The following is a 23,869-nucleotide window of genomic DNA, read 5'->3' on the forward strand; positions in this document are numbered from 1 at the left end:
ACCACTGGGAGCAAAATTCAAATGAAAAGCAAGGAAATAACAATTTGATTTGTAAAGGTCACACAAAAAATAATTGCTGATTACATTAGCCCATTCCCCATCAGAGGAAAAGTGCGGTGTGAAATACATCTCAATTTGACACTATTACATTAGCTTAAATTCTTCTACTGTATAATATAAATGGAAAGGCTAGAGGGAAATGGTGTAGCACTTATCTGGATTTAGTTTCAAGGAGAACACATGGATTTAGTAATGATGAAACCAGTAGACATATAACAACCACATAAAAAAAATATACATAGAATTGAAAATAACAGAAACTCATTAAAAGCAACAAAAGTCCTATTTATTATGTAATGAAAAACACACATAGTTTCAGTAACTGCTTCTTGCCAAACAGCTGGTTTGGGTCACACAGCAACAACGAATCTGGATAGACCCAGTAAAACTGCATGTGTTTCCCTCATCTTATAGTCTCATCCTCACTGGAGAAATCATAACTACCACAGATTTCTTCTCCTCAGGAGTATTCTGTTCACGTTTCTCTACCTTCCTTTATTTATGCTTGTTTTTCCTAATATGGTGAACCACAAGGAGCTTCTTCAGTAAAAAAACTTCCATGAAGGTTAATAAATTTTCTCACACTCTAAATAAACCTGCGGCTTTGAGATTTTATTCTGTTACGCATCTGAAAGATTAAGTGCTCTGGCAGGCATCCTTTCAATCGTAATTCATAAAAAAAAGTCTTGATGTGCCTAAACTTTAATTGTAGACAGCTATGTGACTATCCAGCATTACTCTTCCAGGTTATATGGCCAAGATTTCTTTGATTAAAAAAGCTGGGTGGAAATGATTCACTCAGGATGTGCACCATGACATTGTCTAACCTGATTGAATTCTAGATGGCTTCATTCTTCTGCCAAATAGACAATATTTTGTCACAACAGACTGTTAATTCCATACTGGCAGAAAGGCTTCAAGGGAATAACAATAATTCCAAAGAATCAAGGTAAGCACAGAAGAGCAGCAAAGGTCAAATCTTTGAGTCAGAGTTAAATCTTGTGTCACAACTGGGAAGAAGCAGTCCAAGAAAACTTTAATCATACCTTTATATCTATAGGTCAGCTGGGACAAACTAACTATGTGAACTTCACTAATATGTATTTTATCCCTCCTGATTTATTATATTGTCAGGGCTGGAGTGTAATTCTATTTTGTGCTCTGAAATAAAGGTGTCAGTTATTGATGTGAAATAGCAGCATCCTTGAAAGGGAATAAGTAAGAAGGTTGAAAATCGTGAGTCTGTGAAGAGCAACCTAGACTAGAGAATATTTTCTTTGAAACAAACCCTTTAACAGAATACAAATTCACATTGTTAGTCCCAGTGATCTGTTAGGGAAATAAATAACAAAGTGATGAAACCAAGGTCTATCTCCATTTATAAACAACCCTCTCTCCCTAGTTTTGCTCATCATGATCTTGACACCGCTCTTTCTGAAGAACTGAACCCTAATGACTCCTCTGACATCTGCAAGAGGAAGACAGAGACCCACATCATTCCTCCACATGCAGTTAGGGATGAAATCTACCTGAAATGTCAGTTGCATGGCATGAAGGGAAGCTACAGAAGCTCTGTGTGGGAGAGGGGAGCAAACAATCTCACATGGCCAGGAAACGAAATCACAGTAATCTTAGTAATGGCCCATACTAAAGCTCTTCCATATCATCTATTTCCATTGTTGTGCACACAGTCTTGAGACTGAGGTGCATGGGGTAGAGAAGAGGTCCAGGTTCACCTCAGGAAGTCACTGTGCTTGTAAGGAACACTGCTCTGACGTATTTTTGCTGAGTGCTTGCAGATTTGTCTAGCCAATGTTTGATCCAGGAGTGAGCTCTGTATGGACCAGATGAAGGTGTATGTCCTTTCCTGTTGCTGAAAGATGTTGGCTCTACTTGTTAAATGTGTGTGGGGAGAAACACAGGAGGATGCAGTGGTCAGCCTGGAAGATATTGAATGAGGAATTACATACCCAGAAGGCTGATTTGGGAAGGTAAGCACAGGGTTGCAGAATGTGAACATTTTGAACAAACCTTGCCGCCAGCCCAGTGAGAAGATAAAAGTGCAAAGAAACTCTTAAGCTAGAGAAAGAACCTGTAGCAAATAAGTTAGAGTGCAGCTCTTCTGAAGAAAATTTAACCCATAAAGAGAGAAACCACCATGAAGTACAACTCCTCCAAACTCTGAAGTGTCAAGCCTGGCAAGTTCATACTAAGTGACTATAATATATTACAATATGACCCTTTACACCCTACAGGAACTCCCAAATTCCTTGCAATGAATATTAAAAGCATCCAAAAAGACTATTTGTCCGCAGAATGACTGATAGAGGTCTTCATAGCAGAGTAAAATCTCTCACTACGGGCTTATAACACTGCTAAAAACAAAGCAAAACTTAGGTGTGCCTTTGAGAATACAATTTTCACATCTATTGAAAGACGTCCATTTATCTTACAGCCTGTACCAAAACATCATATTCACCTGTAAGCTCCTTACTTCATGCTTGCATATTAAACAAATCAAATAATATTTTTACAACTTTCTACAGGATTAAACTGCAAACTCTCATTAACCTCTCAAGGGGAGCTGAACCTTCACTTCAAATCAACTACCTTCTGCCCTGTTTTGCTTTTGATTATTTTTCACTGGATTAATTAGTAATTAAATGAAGAGTGTGCTCTTCCTGACTCTCATTTCCTCACTATAATGCAGTATTTTGATAGATTGGTGTATTATATCAAAAACAAGAAAGAGAAGATGAAAAGCAACAAGAAGCAGATAAGAAAACATAAGACTTGTCTCATAAATTAAAGGTCATATTTTGTTATCTGGAGTTTTCCAAAGATCCTTTGTACTGCCTGTGTACAGATCTATTAAATGAGCTAATATTATAGGGCTGCTGCTAAAATAGGCAGGAAAATTGATAGAAACCATTGAAGAGGAATGAATTATTTTAAGTGTGGTACCATGCCCCACATTACCCCAAGACTGACATAAGGACTCTGAACTGTTTCTAAATCATAATGTCACAGCATTTAAGGTTACCTTTTCTATATAACTTTAACCAGAAGCTGACTGTAAGCAGTTTCTTATTCAACAGATTTTCAACAGCTGGAAAATGGATAATGCTTCAAGCTTATTGCATTGAAAATTAGCTAGATCTGAGATAGCAGCCATTGAGGGTGTTCTACTGACTTCTGCCCAGGTAGCAATCTGGATGATCTTCATTTCATGCTAGAAAAGAGGTGCTATTTAGAATGTCTCTTGACAGAAACAATACATTATGTAATCGAACAATGGAAACTGGGAAACACTGCTCAGCTCTTATTTTAAATTCCCACCAGGCTGTAACTCCATGAATATCCAGTATTCAGGTAGAAGCCATCAATAAGAAAGGACTTATTAACTGTGTGGTAAGTCTCCTAATTAAGTTTAATCACCACATAAGTTCTGAGATCAGAATAAGGACAAACTGTCAAAAGGTCATTGTTCATATCTTTGCATTTTATTGTATTCAGTGAAAGGCTTTGGAAAAATCTATTTTTCCCATAAATTATTTGTGGACAATTTGTAACACAAAAATTTATCTGAAACAATTGGAAAAATCTTCTGGAGTTAAATCCTACTCTTGGTTATGTGGTTGATAAGAGAAAATAGAGTATTGGCCTTCAGTTGTGATCTCCAAATCTGCTGCAATTGGACTGCTTTAGCAGATTGTTCAGGGGCAGTGCAGGGTACAGATAAAGTCATGCTCATTACATGACCAGATTCATAAACACTGCAAGAAGTCCAAAGCACTCAGCATCAACCTTCATCAACAGCACACAAACTGACTTCACTGCAGCTGTAAATTTCAGAAACGTTCTTTCACAAAACATGAAGATGCTGGAGTTAACCCCTGTGTCTCAAAGTCCTGGGACATACAGATGCTTTGTCACACTTGCTGCACCTGCCCAGGCTGTATCATTTCATTCTCCTAGGGACAAGCATAATTACACACAAGCCAACAAAACAGAACAGGAACAAAACAGAGGTCAGTATTTGGACCAAATTTTTCCAAGCCAAAATCTAAAAATGTGCTCAGATAGACAGAAAATGGCATTTAAGAGAGAAAAAACTGTTCCGTTTCAGCAGTGCAGGCAAAAAGAAAAAAAAAAGAAAAAGCCTAGCCCTTGGCCAAAGGAAGCTCAAGATTTTCAGTTCTGTCTAAAAGTGGCATTTCAATTTATGTATTTATGCCTTGCAGACATTTTACTATGAAAGAATAATCTATTTCAAATGGAAAGGTTTAAACTTGCACATATAGAGGGGTTTGAATGCTTTTGGCAAGACACAGTAACAGAAACTGTAAATAATGGAAACAGATGTTCACTGAGACAAAAGCAGAGGAGTGCTTTAAGACTGCAGAAGTATAACAAGAAGACCACCATGGAAAAGCATAATGGCTGTGAGTAGACTCCCAGAGGTTTAATTTTATCTGTGAAAAACTGAAATAATCTAATCTCCTATTTATATCTTTTTTAGAAAAATCACTAATAATTCCCCTGTAACCTGAGATATGTTGCATATCATTTTAACTTTATATAAAATGCAGCTCATTTTCTAATAATCTGCAAGACATTTCCAGTTAGGAATTCCATTAGGAATGTCTGAGGTTTTCCCCCTTGTGACTGATTGTTTTATCTTTTTTTTTTTTTTTTTTTTGGTGTTGTACAGCCTAGAATTCTTGTGAAACATTTGATTTTGTTTTGAGATGGCAATTTTGAAGAGAATCAAAAATTTCAGTGCTCAGATACTCTGAATTTCTATCTTCAAAACTCTTCTATATTTTCCTTCTTGTATGGTTTAGGAAGTTATCAAGGAAGAGAAAGTTTGGTTACCATAACAGATTTATCACTCTCCTGATATCTCTGCTTCATGACTTCTCATTTTCTCTGTTTAAAAATGGGACAAAGACCTGCTGCTGAGCAAAGACCCTGTGTGGGGAATAGGCAGCAGAAGGGCTGCCAGTGTTTGCACAAACCACATCTGTGGAAAGTCCATTTCAGTACCCCCTATTCTTCAAAAGTCCATGAAGACACACTGGGCATTGAGCACGGAAGCAATTCTCTGGTTCCTTCCTAAATCACGGCCTGAAGATGTTTGTGAGCAGAGCTCTCCTGGGATGTTTTCAGATGACAGATGGTGTCAAGGCACACTTGGGCCTCCAGAAGAGAAAGCCAGTGACTCCAAAGCCAGTCCTAACGCATGTGGATCCTGCACCAGCTGAACCAAGACAACCCTATGCTTTAAGCTCTTGCCCAGGACACACTTTCATATGAGAAACTGCTCTGTTTTAAAAGCTAATGAGGCCAAATTTTGGAAGGGCAGTGCAAAGCTGGCAGCTAACTTTCATGTAGGTCTTAATTTATTGGCTTGATTTTCAGAGCAAATCTGAGCTGAAGCACCAGAATGAAAAAAACAATCAATATTGAACTGTTTAAGCATATATGAATTTTCAAGGAAATAGATAATCACTATTCAACTGTCAATATGCTTAATTTGTCATTTTGTTTTACAAAATTCATTGACTGATGCAATACCCACAGTGTAGACCTGACATCTACTTTGAAACACTTATGAAATGTTAAATGGGAAAAAGATCAACTTTAGAAAGAAAATAGCTCTGCTAGCACAATTTTCACATCTACCTTTTCTCAGGGAGCCACTTGACCTTTTAAAAACATACTGAAACCCACCATGTTGAAATTAAATAAGGCTATTATCATCTTTCCAGCTTTATGAACTCTTGTAGCTTCTCCAACATGAAGCACTAATGCATTATTAAATATAATGTAATATGCTATTTAAATTATTTTTATTTCTAAATGATAGTACTGAGCAAGTTGAAGTATTAAATAAGCATCTAATTCAAAGCAGATAATATAGTAACAGCTAAAATGGGCAGAAGACTTACTAATAAAATATGAATATATTCCAGTTTAATAAGCATATTTCAAGACAAAAGTCAGGCCTCTGAGCAGGAAGGACTACATCAGTCCATCAATCTACTGTCCATCATCACCCATGAAAATCCTGCATGGACTCAATAGATTAGATGGGAAAAGGGAGCTGCCTCCTGTCCCTGCTTTTATTCGTATGTTCACAGATTTGCCACTCCTTCTAGAGCAGAACACTAAAACTTAGAAACAAAGTTTCACTGCTTAGGCTGAAGTACATTCAATTAACACTAAAATATGTCTAACTGCCAGGGTGGATTGTTACCACCAATAAAGTACCAGGCTGCAACAAGATTCTGTCAAGGATTGGAGTAACATCCCATTTTGTTTTCTGCACAGAACACCCGTGGTGCTCACATCCAGAGAGCTACAACAGATAAGGGAAGTGTACAGGCAGCAGATTATTTTTGACACACTCCTGCAGCATGGCTCATCTCTCCAGCTCAGCTGGAAAAGCTGCATGCAGGCTCACTCCATGGAATGCTCTTTAGTTAAAGTCAGCTACTGCAAAAATTACATGCAACAAACTGTGAGCTATCAGATAGAATGGATAAGCAAGCAGTTAACTAAGAATCATTCCTTACAGGAATTTATCAGGATTTATGGATGCATAAATATACAAAACTGAGAAAGATAAATGAGATATTAGGATTTAGGTAATATTTCCAGTATTCTCTTTCTGTTCTTTTGCAAGTACATTCTCAGTTTGATGCAATAGGACTGACATATTTAAGACATCACATAGCTGTTGATTAGCATAGTAATGTTTCTGGATGTAGAAATGATACCTGGAAACATTTAATTTTTTCCCCCTATTCTGACTTTAATTCCTGGAAAGTTATTGCTATATCTGCATTATGAACACAGTAGCATTATTCTTATGTTGGTAATACACTCCTAAGACATGGGACTAATGTCAGCTGCACATCAAAGGATATGAGTATTGACCCATTAAACCAGGTATTCAGCCATGAAAATATTCTTTGGTTAATTTATAACCTATAACCAGCTCAATCAGGACTTCCAGGAAACCACCTTCTCCTGATGTGATGACACACCGTGAGGTAAATCTCTCAGAAGTGAAAACCACAAGGCTCACTGCTGAAATTAATTTCTTCCATGAATTTCTTAGCTCGGCTTACAGCTTTCTAGGAACACCTAAAGAGCAGTGTAAGCATCTACTGTTTTTTTTCTTCTGAAAGCATTTAGACTGTAATCAAGACACTGCATAGTTTTCTTTCTGATGGTATAAATCACTTAAGATTGTGACTCTCCGGGGATCTCATTACACACACACCAATTTGTTTTCTTCCATAGAACCACAGACCCTACATACAGACTTTGATACCTGCTCCAGACCTTGTTTCAAGGTGCTGCCAAAGGTGGTAAAATCCTCTCCAATTCCTAATGCTTTAGCCTTTTGTGCCCACAAAGCCATTTCCATAAACTCCTTTTTCATAGCCTTGCGTGATGCTTCATATGGAGCAACCTGGAAGAGGAGACCCCCACAAGTGTCTCCTTGGAATTCTGTTTCTCCAGGACACTGTCTACATTGCCACGAGCTTTTTAGGGCCACTAGAGAACCCCAATGGTTGGGGGTGTTCCAGTCAGTGAGTGCCCCTCACTGAGAACCATCAGATGTAGGCAGTGCTGAGCTTATTACCTCAGGCTGACTAATGAAAAATTAACTATATTCACTGATCACCACTTGGATGAGGACTATCCACTAACTCTGGGATTGAAAATGAGATATGTGGCTGTGATGTGCAGGCTCCCCAGTGTCACTGCCGCACTGCCCTTTGCAGTGTTGCTCTTCTCTGATTACAATTTGGCTCTTAAAGGAGGATTTTTACACACAGGATACCCGTGAGCACCAGAGAACTTAAAATAAAAGTGGAGGAGGAATGCTGAAACAGTCTGAAACCTCACTGCCCAAATCCTTTATGAGTACCAGATCCTACCACAGCTTTCTGGAACTGACAGTGCAGCCATAACTGAGTTTGTAGTTCAGCTCAGACAAAAACTCACTCGAATTTACATGAGAGAAGCTCCAGGACTGGGACCCTAAAGTGAGATGTTAAAGAATCCTTTGGCTGAAAATTGCTATGAGGCAATTCCATGCTCTGAAAATGAGAGTATGCTTTCAAGATTTAGCCCTGTACCCAGCTAATTATATTTTTAGCACCATTTGTTCTTTTGCAAAGGGCATATTTATTATTCTCTCCCTATTGTGAAAACTGTAATTTAAAGAATTTAAACCTCTCCTTTATTAATGCCCATCAGATCTGTAAAACAGGAAAATCAAGATTGTCTTTATATGTACTTAACCTTGATGACTGTTTCATTCATTTTTTAATGTCTACTAAACCTGATGCTGCACCAGAAAAACCATTTACTTCCTTAGAAATAGTTCACTGAGGAAAATAAACCATTCACATCTCAATTAAACCAATTTGTAAAAGCATAATTTCACTGCCTTTAATTCAGTTAATTTCTACATGTAAGGGGCTGAAATTAGGATGTTCTTTAGAACATTTAATGGTTCTGATACACTGAATTTCTGCTTCAAATTTATTTGAAATGCTATATACTACACAATCTGTCCCTTTTGAAGCTCATAAGAGGTCTAGGTTATATAAATCATAAAAGGTTTTCTTTTTTTGACAGGTAGGATGGACTGAAAAAAAAAATAAAACTATCTTAGCTAGGCTTAGCTATACCTTGCTAGGGTCAAGGTAGCTCTTTGAACTCTCCTGGAACACTCTGAAATTAGTTGTGTATGCATCATATAATACAACAGTAGAATTTGTTGCAACTGTGGTGCCACTAATATCAAATCCAAAGTATTAAAGAAAAAAATTATTTTGACAGCGTGGATGCTGTAGCTGCAAGATGTTTTTTGTTTGTTTTTTAACCGACAGTGCTTAAGACTGAAGAAATCTAATCACACCACGGGATGAAGAGACGGGTGTAGAACTTCTCTTCCATGTTCACAGGGCCCAAATGGGAGAAAGAGAGTCTAAAGAATGCTCATGCTCATATGTTCCAGACAGCAATGATTTGTGTCCTTCTGGATACCTGCTTAATGCAGTTCGCTCTCTGGAAAATATATCTAGGACAGAGCAAGTTGCTGTTTTCCCTGCTGCAGTATGAATTATAGTGACTATACCTGAATTAGTTAGTTTAATGGAAGTTCTTATCCTGCAGACATAAAGTACTGTACTGCTGTCACACCTCATGCCACCAGTAAAATGTATTGGGGACACATGCACGAATGTGCCCCAAATAAAAAAATACCTCATCTTCTGAGAGCACCTAAAACACAATAGCACTGCAGAGAAATTAATTTTGTTTTCCATATGATAGATTGTCTGGTTGGAAGGCTCAACACCACATTGATTTGTTCTGTCCTGAGAAAGGCTCCCACTGCAGACTGACTCCAGGCTTGCCCCAGCAGATAATGGGAATAGAGTGCACTGCAGAAGAAGCACGCAGCATTGTACTCTGCTCTTGCATGCTCAACCAGCCACTGGGAGCTTCAGTGGGAGCCTCAGAGCAGACCCATGTGTGTGCTCATCTAGTGAGGCATCTCAGGAAAGGGGCACTGTCACAAACATACCAACCTAAGTGGTACACAGAAATGACTTCACTGGGGTGAGTGAATTGTTGGTTTGGCTCAGCGAGTGCCACGTTATATGACGTCCTGTGTAATGAGATAGTTGCAAACCCACTGGGGGCTGGAAGGAAGGAGAAACAAAAGAATCTGTTCAAATCTCAGCACTGACAACACGGTCCTCTCCCTGGGAAGGAAAAGAAAAATGACAAATTTCTTTTAAATCATTGATGCCATCAGAGATACCAGCATTATATTGTTACGGAAACCATGCAGCTAAAATTCCTTGGGGAAGAGTTTGAGTAAATTATTCTCTTCTTAATTGACAAGATGTTAATCCTCCATTTATATCTTGCCCTACTAGATTGGGTAAGTATGATGCTACAGGTTACATGGAAAACCTACGTCAAGACAAATACAAGTTCATAAAAGAACATCTAAGTATTGGCCATATTTTATCTTTTGCAATCTGACTTCTGGGAATTGTTAATAGATAAGGGCTTTCCTGAAGGGGTGAAAGGGACCAGCTGTGACAGATATCCCATGTCTCATTCTTGGGTCTGTTTTCATTCCGATTTTATTCCTTTAACTTGAATTCCTGGGGCTTGTTGTCTCCAGAAATTCCATTTCCACATCATCCTGTGCCTAATTATGGTAAGCAGGTATTGGCCCATCCTCTTCCAAAAGACACAAAAAGAGCACATCTCTGTTTCTTTCAGTATTTTAAAAACATTTTTCTGAATCACTGCTCATTTGACATTTTCTCTCTCTTTCCATTGTGCCACCTTGCTGTATTTAACTGAAAGGTGTTATACCTTCTGTGATCAAGTAATGACAACTGTGCCACACATTTTATCAAGATCTGAATTTAATTACAGGATCTAACAAGCCTAAGAAGGGATGAGCCTTTGTATTTCACCGGGATATCCAAGATGAAAAATAAAGGGAGAAAAAAAAAATCTGTCTGCAGACTCATAGAAGCATTATTATATTGTATTATCTGACAGAAAGACCTGATAAGCTGTCAAATTAAAAAGCTGATTTGGGAAATTTTACTGAAACCACTTTTTAAAGAGACTTACTGCAGTGCTTTGTTTGGGTATCACCTAGGTTCTTTATTTAAAGGCAGCAGCAGGATAGAATTTCATAATCTCTCAAAGGGCAGAAATGCTTTCTTAAAAAAAATAAAAATTCCTTGACTTTGGGTAAGCTGCAACAGAGGCTCACCCAAAGAGAATGGGAAAATAAACTTCTATTTTTGTTAACATCAATCTTTCACATTGACAATAAAATTATACAGAAAGCGAGACCAGGGTGCATGCTGACAAATACATTTAATCATAACCAAAGAGCAGTCAGAGCTGTGTGAAATGAGAAAAACATGCAAGAAATCAGTTGTGCAATTACAAAGGCAAGGTAGCACACTGGCCTAGTTACATCCATCACTTAACTGCTGGTTTGTGTCTCAGTAACTTAGATGAATTTTTCATGTATTTTGATTCCTGTTTCTTCCAGAATAGTTTCTTCCATCTTTACTATGTAGAACTAACTGAACTGAGTTTTAAATAGCTTCTTGTCTTATTTTTAGTTCTCCATGCCATTACTTTATGCTGTGGTATAATGCCTTCTTTTATTCATACTATAACTGGACGTAATAACATGAATAAGTAGATATCAGTTTCCTACAACAGGAAATCCTCACTGAGGATTTTGTCCAATAAAAAATAACGCAATTTTATCTTCATTTTGGCTAACTATTGGAGACATTATAGAAAAGTTAATTGTGGGAAACATTTTTTGATTGAGTGATCAGGAGTTGACTTAAATTAATATGAGGGCAACTAAAAATAAGCCTGTAAATCAGATTCTTGATTTAAAAAGAACAAAATTTGATAAGGTGAAGGAAGTCAGATTATGCAATTAGTATAAGCAGCTGAATTCAGCCAGGAATGACACTTGGAAATTCTATAAAGTATTAAAAGAATTTATATATCTATACATACATACATATATATATATATATGTGTGTGTGTGTGTGTGTGTATATATATATATATAAATTTTTTTTTAGTTTGTACCTGCAAGGTTAAAATATATCAGGGAGACCTGCTAGACTGAGCAACCACACTATCACAGGCTATGTTACAGGAGGTTAAAATCCCAGACTTGATCAGAAAAGAAAGCAGTGCCTTTCAGAATTAGAAAAATAAATAAATACTCAAGAAAAATTGCCAGAACTTAATCCCAAAAAACCTCCCAAAGAAAGTAAACTAAATTCAAAAGCCAGAGATTCTAAAGTGCTATAAACTAAAGAGATCATAGAGTCAAGGAGAATTACTTTATAGGAAGGCTGATGGTGATCCAAGGGAGCAGAATGAATTGACTAACAGGAATGTGTCTAATGTAGATCTCTAGAGCTCAGAAAAAGCAATATAAATATTTTTGCTGAACTTGTGTAGCCAGAAAGTGAGAAAGATGATCTCTATCCCAGAATTTAAAAATAAGAAGCCAGGAGGTTTTAAATCCAGCTATGCAATGAGACAAGTTATTTCTTGTAGTAGAGAACAGATAATGTAATAGCTTCACATGAAAAGAATTTAAAAACTACCCAGCTGAAGTATTTAGTCTGACCTTACATGTTGCTTTAGAACAAATTTTAAAAGAAATAATTAAAGACATGAACACAATTGGAAAATGAGATAAAATTCAAAACTTTGCCAAATCATGTTAGGCTAGTTTAACAGCTGTATTCAACGAGCTAACTAATTTTCTAGACAAAGGAAATGAAGTATATCTAATTTATCCGGATTTCAGTAAAGCGTTTGATATAATGTCATGTAGCAAATCATGGACTAACTGTGGAAAAAATACAGGAGTGTAAAAACTGTAGAGTAAAAAACTGAATGAAAAAAACCAAAACAATAAAAAACCCAACAGATAGCACTGAACAAGGGTTGTTTCTCTCCTCCCTCCTCTATCCCATGTAGAGACTGACATCCTGCTGCTGTAGCTATTGACAGGTTCTGAATTCAAGGGCTTCTTGTCTTGTATCAGCTCAAGGCTCCCATCTTCCCAGGATGCATCTCCTTCCAGCACTGGAGTTGTCTCCTCTCTGCAACTCCCACTTCATTCAGTGTCTTCTTTATCTTCTTGGTGAATCACTCAAACAGATGATAAACAGTCCTTGTTTTGCCGCATTCAGACCTGCCAATGTGTCAACTGTACCATATTCTAGCCCTTATGTTCCCCGCTATTATTAACTATATTTGAAAAATAAAAACCCTCAAGGAATAGTAGGTGGGTCAGATGTACCAAAGCTTTCCACATATTTTGGGGAACTGATGCCATCTAGTTGAATGAGTGGAAGACCTACGTGTGTTTTAGTCACGGAAATGTGATAAACTCAATGCTGAGTTCTACATGGAATTAACAAGACGAATGTCATGGTGAGTTCCCAAACTGCATTGGGCTGTGCCATAGGAGCTCTCACAGAAGCCACTGCAGATATGACTGCAAAGAAAAACAATGGTTTTCCCCCAGGAAAACTACCTTGGTGGAACTCCCCAGCACCCAAGCTGAGTTCTGCAATAAATCATCTTTTGTATTTTCTTCGCTGATGTCACTATAAAGTGCCATCCACTCAATGGAATCTGCAGATGACATGAAAGTAGACATGGTGGTAATGCTGAAGAGGCTGCAGATGTCAGTCAAGATGAATGGAGCCCTTCAGAATTAACAGAAGTGACACCAAAGCTTCTAAGTGAAGTACTACAAAGTGCAGGTCACACACTTAGGATATAGGACAAGTCACACCACTTCTTGCCCTAAATTGGTATACTCTGATAGAGAATTCATGAGGAAAGACATTCAGCTGGTAGTCAGCTGCAGAGTGTTATTGGGCTTTCCAATTCTGAGGTATGAAAAAGAAAATTAAGGTCTTAAAATGAAGAATTAGTATCTGCCTTACTGTCTTCATATATCCTTGAGGTCCTTGTGTTCTCACTACTGTCCATTTTCAAACACATGTGCAGTTGAAAACCAAATTCAAAAAAAAAAAACATTGAAGAAAGGTTATTATGAACAGAGAAATGAGACAACTATTCTGAAAAAGACAAGGATGGACTGGAAAGGGCTTGGACTGAAAGCAAGAGAAAATTTCTCAAGAGTAGAATGTTTCTTCTAAGTTACCCTCTAAAAGAAACAATTTATGCAAAGAAGCAGACTTGACCCAGTACATTTTAATTTCTGATTTCTTAAGCTCTTCTATCACTAACCTTACTTTTAAATATACATGGAAAAAAAAAAAATTGGGAATGGGAAAAAAAGCCATCCAAACCACTAATCCTTTACAGGGAAAGTGGGCCATTGATTTAAACGTAGTTCAATTAATATTTGCTTTAGCATTCTAAACATTCTCAGAACTTGTTTTTTGACTGATAATGAAAATAATCCATGAGCTGTGTAGAGCATTAAATCTTTGTCTTGAACCAGTGCAATCAATTAAAAATATTTTCTCTGAAAATTCAGATTATCTCACCCACATGCATCATCTTTCATAGACCAACTTTACTTTTACTGTTACAGTGCACACCCAACAGAGTCAGTTGGTTTTTTAACTTGGGGATAAGAATGAAAAATGCTTTGTTTGGTTAAAATGTTGTTTAAGCCAGTGAAGATTTTGAAAAATCTCTCATTCTAGAAAAAATGCAAATAAATTGCACAAAACCAATAATTTCTGAATTCAAAAATGCAAAAGCTTGAGATTATTAAATGCTTTTATTTCAAAATATTTTTTAGATTTTTATACCTTTCATTTTTGCATTTTGTTTTATCATTGACTGTCAAAGGAAGCACATTTTTTTTAATTCTTCATTCACTAATCTTTTTCTTCTGTAGCAATCTTGAATTTGTCTCTCTTACAGCCTGTATGTATGGTTTCCAACTTTTATATTAAAAAAAAATCAATGGTATTCAATATATAACAAGGTTTAAATGATCATACTTTCATTGAAAATCAATTTATTTACTCCTTTGATTTTCACTAGGTGGGAATCTGTAACCCTGTTCTCCCTAAAATAGTCTGATCCATCAAAGAACTCGACCTTTACCACTAGGGCTGGGTAAACTCTTCCTGAATATTTTCACATGGAACTTCATCAAAGACTTTTTGCAAATCAAAAACCCCAAGTATGTTAACTCATTCATATTTATACCCCATTATCTCCTACGAAACCAGAGTAGGTTTAACTATAACAGGTACCAGCAGACCTTCCCAGATGGAGACCTCAGCATAAACAGAACCCCAGGGAGATCTGACTCCATGGACACACGAAAGGCCCTAAATAACACTGGTGAGTTTTGCTTTCCAAATCAGGGAGGGTGAAACTTGGTCACAAAACAACTACTGACTTAGCTGTTATTCTTCCCATTGTCTTCTTATTAATTCCATAGACTAAATATTTTAGACTCACATCTTCCACTTCTAAAGCCTATTTTATACCTATGGCATAAATTTATACATAAAATGTTTACTTGCACATTCTTCTTCTACCTATTCCCAGATGGAGAGCTCCTGAGAAATCCTCACAATTTCTCCAAACACTGTTATCTCCAAAGGAAGTGAAGTCTTATGAGATGTCTGTATTTTGCTGGCACTGCTGGTTTCCCACAGCAGGAAAATCATCCAAACCAGGAGACATGGGGCAGTCTGTGTTTCACAGAAGATTAATTGCTGTGAGTTTCCATTGGACTTCCCTCCTGGGCATAAAGGCAGTTTTTATTTTGTCTTTGGGGACAAGTAAGGAGAGATTCCTCCAGGTCTGCAAGCTTTTGCAATCAGGATTGAGGGATGACAGGTCTGATTGTAGGAGTCAAAACTCTGGCCATAGTAAAGGAACACATGTAAGAGAGAAACATGGTGGATTCTTTTATCCAAAGGAGGAACCCAGTGAGGAAAAAAAAGGTACAGGCAATGTGCTGCTGAACAAATAAATAGCAGTCAGAAGCTTCCATTATTTTCCTGTGAGCCAGTCTGAAAGTCCTGTGTCCAAACAGCAGTGGTCAGAGAGGTTTGAAAATTTGCTCTATGGCACAATGCAAGGCAAACACTGAGTGATGGTTTACTTGTCAGATTCCTACATCACCTTGATCATTATCATTTTGCAGGGATGTGGTAATAACAGGCTGACTGTCCCTTTTATTAGAATTTCAAAAACACATTTGTGAAAGTGCTTGAGATGTCTCCCTACCACCACACACCTGAAAAACATCTTTGATCCTCTTCAGAAGTGGCTGTAGGGGCTTGAATTTGGAAGCTATTTCTAAGCCAATAGTAAGCAAGTTAGGCAAGTACATGGATCGCTTGGGAAATGCTAATCCATTCCTGGAGAAACAAATGTAGTGACACAAATGTCTCCTGTTTATTTTATAGTCATTCTGAACACACAAAAAGCCAAGACAAATGGATGCTATTTACCCTAAATAGGATACATGGTAATAGCTGATTCCTAACATTTATCTTAAAGTCAGGTGTATCCCATGAAAAGAAGACAGACACTTTTTCCATTTTCTAGAATACAGGGACCAAGAGAAGCATTTAAATGACATGTCCCCTTCCCCTAGCCCTTGGATTTTCTGCATGAACAACCTTTATCCCACAGATCCAGAGAGAGTCATGTGTGATCTCAGCTCTTTAATCAAAACCAAACCATCAAAATAACCCCAAACCAACTAACCAAAAAAATACCCCAAATCAAAACCCAGCACAGAGTAATTCTGAGTAATACCAAAGCCCTTAGAGATGGTGATTGCCATACTGCAGAGGTACTGGCACTTAGTATAATATCAGTTTGCTCTTCTGCCAGCATCCATCGTCTCTCACACGGGTTCTTCTTTGGTGTGTGTGCTCCATCATGATTTATACCTCCCAACCACAGAGATACATCTGTTCCAGTAGTCTGGTAATGCTCTGGACAAGCTCTTTTCTGCAAGAAATGTGAGTGACACGCTCATGCTGTCAGATCTTGCCCTGCCAGACACATCCCTGACATGTCCTGACCCATGGGGTATGTGAGGACAGCTGCAACAAAGTCATGCTTTTCCAAGGCTAAGCAGAGATCTGGGGATGACTGGAAGGGCATCATTTTAGATGTTTGCCTGCATCAGACAGTATCTTCCAAACTGCTGCAGGGTCCCAGGAATGCTGAGCTTTCTCAGCAGACTGAGCAGCTTTGAAACCCTAGACCCACTTCCCTATATGTAACAGGTCATTTTCTAGATAGAAAATTCTACATCAGTCTGATTTATGGTGGAAGTCATGAAGAGAAAATCCTCACTGGTAAAATGATTAGTTGTGCTGTGTGTTTTAAAAGAATCATCATTGTGCAAACTGCTTTTGACCACAGAGAGCATAAAGTTGGTGTCAGAAAAATGATTCTGAAGTTCTTGAACAATAAGTGGTGTTTATTGTGGCTTTAAAATGTCCTCTACCTTGTTTTGATATACTTTCTCTGACTAGTAAAATGTACACATTTTTCTACCAAGGAACAAAAAATTAAGAAAACTGTTTTTCATGATAAATAGATATGATAGATAAGCACTATTATGATAAAGATTTGGGATTTCTTTCTCCTCACTATTTGATCTTATTTGAAACACATTTTTTTCAGGTAAGGAAGAAAATGTTTCAAATTAAGTAAAATGCTTTTTTCTCAGATTACCTAAATCCCCTATAGACACTAGGCAATCCTGACATGAAAAGTCAGAACATTTTATTCAGGAAATATTAAAATGAATATTTTGATATTACTAAAACAAATTTCCATTTTTTCCTTTTTTTTTTTTTTTTTTTAAGTTTGATCATAATTCTTAGTCAGTTTGACACAAATTAACAAGTTCTTTGTTTTCTGAATCCTTAGGAAACTTACACTTCAGTGTAGAATTATTACCTAATTGAAGTTACAAGAGCAGCCCCTTCACAGAAGCAGCTGGAATTGTTATTGTGAAGCATCACCACAAGAGGAGCCAGATCATTGGGAAGGGCAATTAAAACTAGACAATAAAGCAGACAAGATAAGCCACAAGGAAAGGATCTGCATGGAAACGGGGTTAGTCTATTGATTAGGAGCTCTGACTGCACAGTCAGCAGTTTTCTCATTCCTGTTTAATATGATCATAAATTAGGCTGCATCCAGATAAGTTAATGTGAATTTACTATCTGAAAAAGAGGTCAAGACGAAATACTAAAGTTCTTTTGGAAGGTGCAGAGGGATGGTCTTAATTCAGCAGAGACATAACACTGAATTTAGTTAAGACAGATGGAATAAATAAATTAAGTGAAGATATGGGCATCTTAATCAACTATCAAAATCTAGTGTGCCATTCACAGTCACAGGGCTACAGAACAGCCACAAACAAAAGAAATGGGAAAAACAGGATCAACATTGAATAAAGGGAAGAAATGGAAATGTACATCCTCATAGCTCTAGCATTTTATTCAGAGAAGTGACAAGAGAGAAACTTCAGAGTAAAAAAATTACTTTGATGGTAGTCTGGAAGAACATACATATGTAAATCTAAACCTCTATTTCTGAAAATCACGCAGCCATTTCAGGATACTGAAATCTTCATGTTTGTCTAGGACTAAAACACATTTTCCCTAACTATATTTCAAAAAATAACCATCCACCTTAACTAGGATAATAATCCTCTACCAGTAACCCCTGCCTCCTTTCCTTTTAGAGCTCTCTTATTTCACATCCACTCAGATATAAACTGAAGGTCCATTGGTCCAGAGCAAACTCAGATCTAGTGGGATCAGGAATGATGTCACAGGAGAGACACACTACATTCAATGCATCTCCCAGGGTCCTTCTTCTGCATTTTATGCAGCTCTTGGGTAAAGCACACAAAGCCACCATGGAAGCTCTGTGAAGCACTGCCATGTGATATTTTTGTGCAAGGTAGCAGCTGTTATTGTGCCTTGGGTATCCTTATCCACAGTAGTTACGTGGGGCTGGATGAAGGATACACAGGCAATGAAACTGGAAAATCCTGAGTCTCTGACCAGACACTTCTCTCAGAAAATCTTCACCCAGCATTTCAAGACACCAAACACAAACAAGCAATGTCCTGTAATCAGGCATCCCAACCTGAAGTGTTATTCTGTGATAAATCTTTCCTCATAAAGAAAGATCTGATCAGTTGGTATGCTTTAGACAACCAACTGATTATTTAATTTTATCTTTGAAAAAAAAAAAAAATCCAGCATATATCAGTGTATCACCTTTATTAATTAAACTGCCTAATCTTGGTTTTATTATTAATTAAAAAAAAAAACCCAAAACAAGAAGATTGGCAAACCTGATGGAGCAGCATAGAAAGAGAAGAGAAAGGTGTGGCTAGATTACTCTTTCTAGATATCCCCTCTTTCTGGGAAGGGAGAAGAGATGGAAGGTGAAAAGTGGGAGGACAGCAGTCAAAAGCAGTCCTATGGCATACAGGAGGCATAAAATATTACTATGGAAAAGTCAAAGAAAATTACAGGCCAACAGCAGTCCTAGAAGATCCTGCAATAAAACAAGCCAAGGGATTCTGTACTGCCCCTAATGAAGCAACTGAGAATGCCTTGAAATGCAGTAGCACATAGATTGCCCATGGAAGCTCAAGATCTAATTTTTTGGTTTTCCTTTTTCAAAGAAAACATCCAACCTTCTTCCACTCCACCAATCCCATCCCAAGTAAATCACTCTATTTTCTGAATTGATCTTTGTTTGGTATAAACCAGTTCTATGTGCCACTGGCTTCAAAACTCAGGGCCTCTTTTTGTGCTTGAGCCTGTCCCTGTTCACCCACACAGACCTCCTGGCATATTTTCCTGACTTCCTCTTTGTTGGGATGCGTCTCTCCTGAGCTTGGAGGCGGTGAATTCATGTTCATCATTTAGATAAACACCAAAAGAAACAAGAAAACCACCTCAAGCCTATTTTCCCTTTGTTCTGAATGGGTCTGGAACACAAACGATGACAAGTCCTCCCCAGCTCACACCTTATTTCAGCAACCATTTATCAAACACTGCAAAATTAGAAAGCCAGGGGGCCACAGGGGGAACAGGAATATCTGAAATATCACTGAGCATATTTCATTCAGTATCCCCCTTTCCCTCAAGAGTTTATCACCTCTCATAGATGTGTCTTAGAAACCACTGATGGCTCTAATTGCCAGAGCTGTCATTCATTCCTAGCATATTAGCACACAGGTGGGTTTTTTTTAAAAACTTCTATACATAGTTTCTTTCCCAATACATACTTTCAGGATTTAATTTATTCTGAATTATTTCCAAGAAATTTTCTGAAGGGTTATATTTCACGTGTGGATTTTTTAAAAATTATTTTTATTTTTTTAAAAAGTAAAATAAATAGCTGGACTGCAACTGAAATGGCAACAACAGAAACAAAAAGAAAACATCCAATGCTAATAATTAGTCCATGGAATGGCTTATGCATTCCTTACTAGTGAAGCACACCCTCCTGCTGCGCTCCACTACCAAAAATGAAGACTTTTCTACTTTTAAACTGATAAATCAGAGCTGTCATTTACGCAATAGGCATTCTGGTTTGCATATTTGCCTTCATTTACACCTCTAGATTTGCTGCTTTTTGCTTAATATAAACACACAGAGCAACTGTTAGGAGGTAACATGCAGATGCTTAAGTCACCATTAATGGCTCAGTAGTCCTACTCAATAAGGAAGGGATTGCATATCTGAAAAGCCTGTTGCCTTTAAAAATGATTAAAATTAGTGGCATAGTAATCCTCAGCGCATGGCATTTGCATAAATTTAAATACGGGCCTGCTCAAGGCAGCTCTGCTGTCATACTAGTGGTCCTCTTCACATAACCAGCATCATCTGCATAAATGATATCCTGCAGTTTGCATTTGGAGTTAAGACACCTCAGTTTGGGTGGCTGGTTGTACAATTGTTAGCTGTGACGCCATTTGGTTTGTGTCTGCTGGAAGACTTCTGCTGAATTCGTAAGCTTCAGATTGCTGTAATCTTGTAATCAGAAGAACACAGACAACCTTTTCCTCAGTAAATGTTTCACCCCATCACTTGGGGATAGACTTGTGAGTCACTTTAAACTGTAGCTTTTGTCAAAGCCTTTTTTTTTTTCCCCCGCCTAAACCAAAAATGCAATAAAAACAAATTATAGCAAGAAACAAAACTACTACTTCATGCCTCGATAACTACATTTATCCACTTCTAGAAATAACTTGAATTTGGGCTTTTAAACTCAGGAAATGCCATCATCATAAACCGTATTGCTCAGGATTCTTTTAACTACCTCTGTAGCTACTAAAACACTTCAAAGGAGCTGATATTGCATTAGGAGAGGAGCAAAACGAGGCAAACTCCAGGCACCCCCCACCCTCTCAGTGCCAGGTGTTTGTGTGAGCCCTTACCTGCTGGGTAACGCTCGATGACGGGCCAGTTGTCCACCTGTAGGGTGGCATTGCCACCACTCCTTGTGAAGCGAACCACGTGGTACTTCCCATCGTTAATGATGGCGTTCATCTCTTCGATGGCGATGTCGTCCGTCCCAACATTAAATTTAACTCCAATTTTTCCCTGGTGCTGCATAGTCAGGGGAAAAAAAATAAAAAAAATAAAAAAAAAAAAAAAAGAGGAAGAACAAAAAGAACTAATTAAGAGCTGTTTTAGAAGAAATTGAGACAATTGAGACAGTGTGTCATAGAAGGGAAGATTTCTAACAACATCTTCCTTCCTCAGATGTAACTTCTGAAAGTTTGCGTGTGGCAGTGACAAACCTGACAGCTTAGGAAGTCTGGGACATGCTTTTGAAGGAAAATTGATATTCCAAATGAGTTAGCTCACCAAAATGAGCTCTCTCCTTTTACAAGAGATTCAGATCAAGATGAGGACAGGGGAAGATGGAGGAAAGCTTAAGGTTTCTGTCTTTGTCCTCTCCCTCACCTCCATGAGGATTAAACAAAAATTTTCCTTTTAGACTTTCAAAACAGAAAGCCTTATAATGTCACTTGGAAGAGATACAAGAATTTTCTGGCCACAAAAGCCAACTATCAGCCCTGTTTTTCCTTTTTTCAACCCTCATTCATACTTGGGGTCTTCATAACTGATAACAAAGAAGGAGATTTATTTTTTCTCTTTGAGAGATTTTTGGCATCACATTGAAGTGATTCTGAATCATTAAGCCAAGACCACACTGGCTGATTAACAAGGACTTCCCTGTTCGGAGACAGAGAGCAGGAAAAGGCATTTGCTGACACAGGGACATGGCATTGTTCTCACTAAGGCCAGAGACTCTTTTGCTGGGACTTCCCTATAAACTCCTGTGTTTGAGTGCTTTTAGGGCTAAGGGGACTTCCCATGCACACCAATATCTGGCACCAAGGCAGTAGATTTTCCAAATGACTGTCATTTGGCATGTTTTCATTTTTATTGACTTTTAATTATTAAAATGTTCACTCTAATGGGACATCTGCACTTTAATAAAGTCTTTTAATGTCTATTAAAGTTAACTGAAGGGCTTCATTTTTTTTTTTTTCTCCTATAAAAGCAATTCTACTCTTCAGTAAAGGTAGAGAAAAAAAAAAGAAAAGCACTGCACAATATGAGATTAGGGAGTTATTCATAATAATTGCTAATTCTACATGAAAATTCATGTTCCTGCAACTGGTATATCCCTCATTAAAGTTAAAAAATTTCATGAAGTTTTGACATGACCAGATGAAACACAATAAAATACTTTACTTTGTATGTCTTGGTCTTTCACATCAAATCTTCCAGAACCAGTTTCACCTCTCTAGCAGAGCTCTTGTGTCTGCTCTTTGTCTTACTACCCTAGCACTGCTTCCTGCAATAAGTGTATTCTGCACCTTCTTGTCTCTGAAAGTCCTCCAAGCAAAGAACTCAAGAGTTTGTCCACTTTATTTTATTATCTTTTTAAACATCTGGCTTTGTTTTCCAGCAGTACTTGCAGTTACACACAGCTGAGCAGCTGCTGAACACCTCTGCAGTTCCTCACCATTTTGGCATGACGCTATCAGCTCCTCAGCTATGATCTTTTTTGAAACATCTAAAGGAGCGTTGCCTGATGAGATTTGCAAAATGAGTCTGAAAAATATTTTTTGTTGCCTCAGTTGATTGAAAAATGTTCTAAATATTCCTCTTTTTTTTTTTTTTTTTTTTTTTTTCCCTCGTGGATTGTTTTAATATTTCTCCATTTGGAGGTCCTACTTCTCCTTGTCTATAGAGTGTCAATAAGGGATCCACCTTATCCAATTCATACTCATCTTCTTTTGCCTCTGGTGTGAGTTGCATAGCAATTTCCCCATTTTCTTGGAAAGGTAACTGCAGCTCTTCTTAATTTCAGCTGCTTCAACTAGACTCAGAATAAATTTCACCCATTTTTTTTCCCATGGATGCAGTAGCTTATTTGTTTCACCTGTTTCATTCATATGCTTAGTCTCTTAAAACAGAAATATAAACAAAGAAATGTAACATTGTCCTGATTTAAAGCAAGCTCCTCTTTTACTAATTTTTGAAATGCAGAAAACCAGCATGTAATGATAATGGTGTATGCAACTTTTCATAGTACTTTCAATAAATCAAAGGCTCTGAGGATTAAATAAAGCTCCCTAATTTTAGTGTGATTCATAATTATACTATTCATACTCTACATTTTACATACCAGTTTTCTTATTTGCTATATATAAGAATATACATCTATTATTTTAGATGTTTTTTGAAATGACAAAGGAAACAAAACAACTTCAAAGTAAATAGAAGAGGTGGGGGTAAAAAGACGTGGCATACACGGCACATATATCAGCACTTTTTCCAAAGTTAGAGCATGTGGAGCTGCAGCCAAGTTACCATTTGCAAATTGCCAGGTATTGACAAGTGAAATGAATGCTTTGCAGACTTGAAAGCAGACTTTCTGCCTTCCTTTATAGATAAACACCTTCTAGTGAAAAAATCCCCAAGTTTTCCTGACTTCCTTACGTTTGTACAGAAATACTGTGCACAGACACAAAGCAGGCAGATGCAAGAGCAAATATCACCCTAAAAGCTGGTACCTTATTACAATGATTCTTTTATTTTTACTTGTAATGTATTTGTGTATCTGAAACCACAAAAAACTCCATTTTTAAAGGATA

The 23,869-nt window shown here is 37.5% G+C and overlaps 1 protein-coding gene across 18 annotated transcripts in view; it reads right to left on the reverse strand.

Annotated features, from left to right (window-relative positions):
• Nucleotides 1–23,869, reverse strand: part of NRXN1 (neurexin 1) — a 675,301-nt gene that overhangs the window by 100,390 nt on the left and 551,042 nt on the right. For all 18 annotated transcript variants that reach the window (XM_058835042.1, XM_058835041.1, XM_058835043.1 and 15 more), the window contains one exon: nt 21,131–21,302. In XM_058835042.1, coding sequence (XP_058691025.1) covers nt 21,131–21,302 — 172 coding nt within the window. The remainder of the gene's footprint in view (nt 1–21,130; nt 21,303–23,869) is intronic.

The sequence above is a fragment of the Poecile atricapillus genome, chromosome 3 (assembly GCF_030490865.1).
Source record: "Poecile atricapillus isolate bPoeAtr1 chromosome 3, bPoeAtr1.hap1, whole genome shotgun sequence".
NCBI lineage: Eukaryota > Metazoa > Chordata > Aves > Passeriformes > Paridae > Poecile > Poecile atricapillus.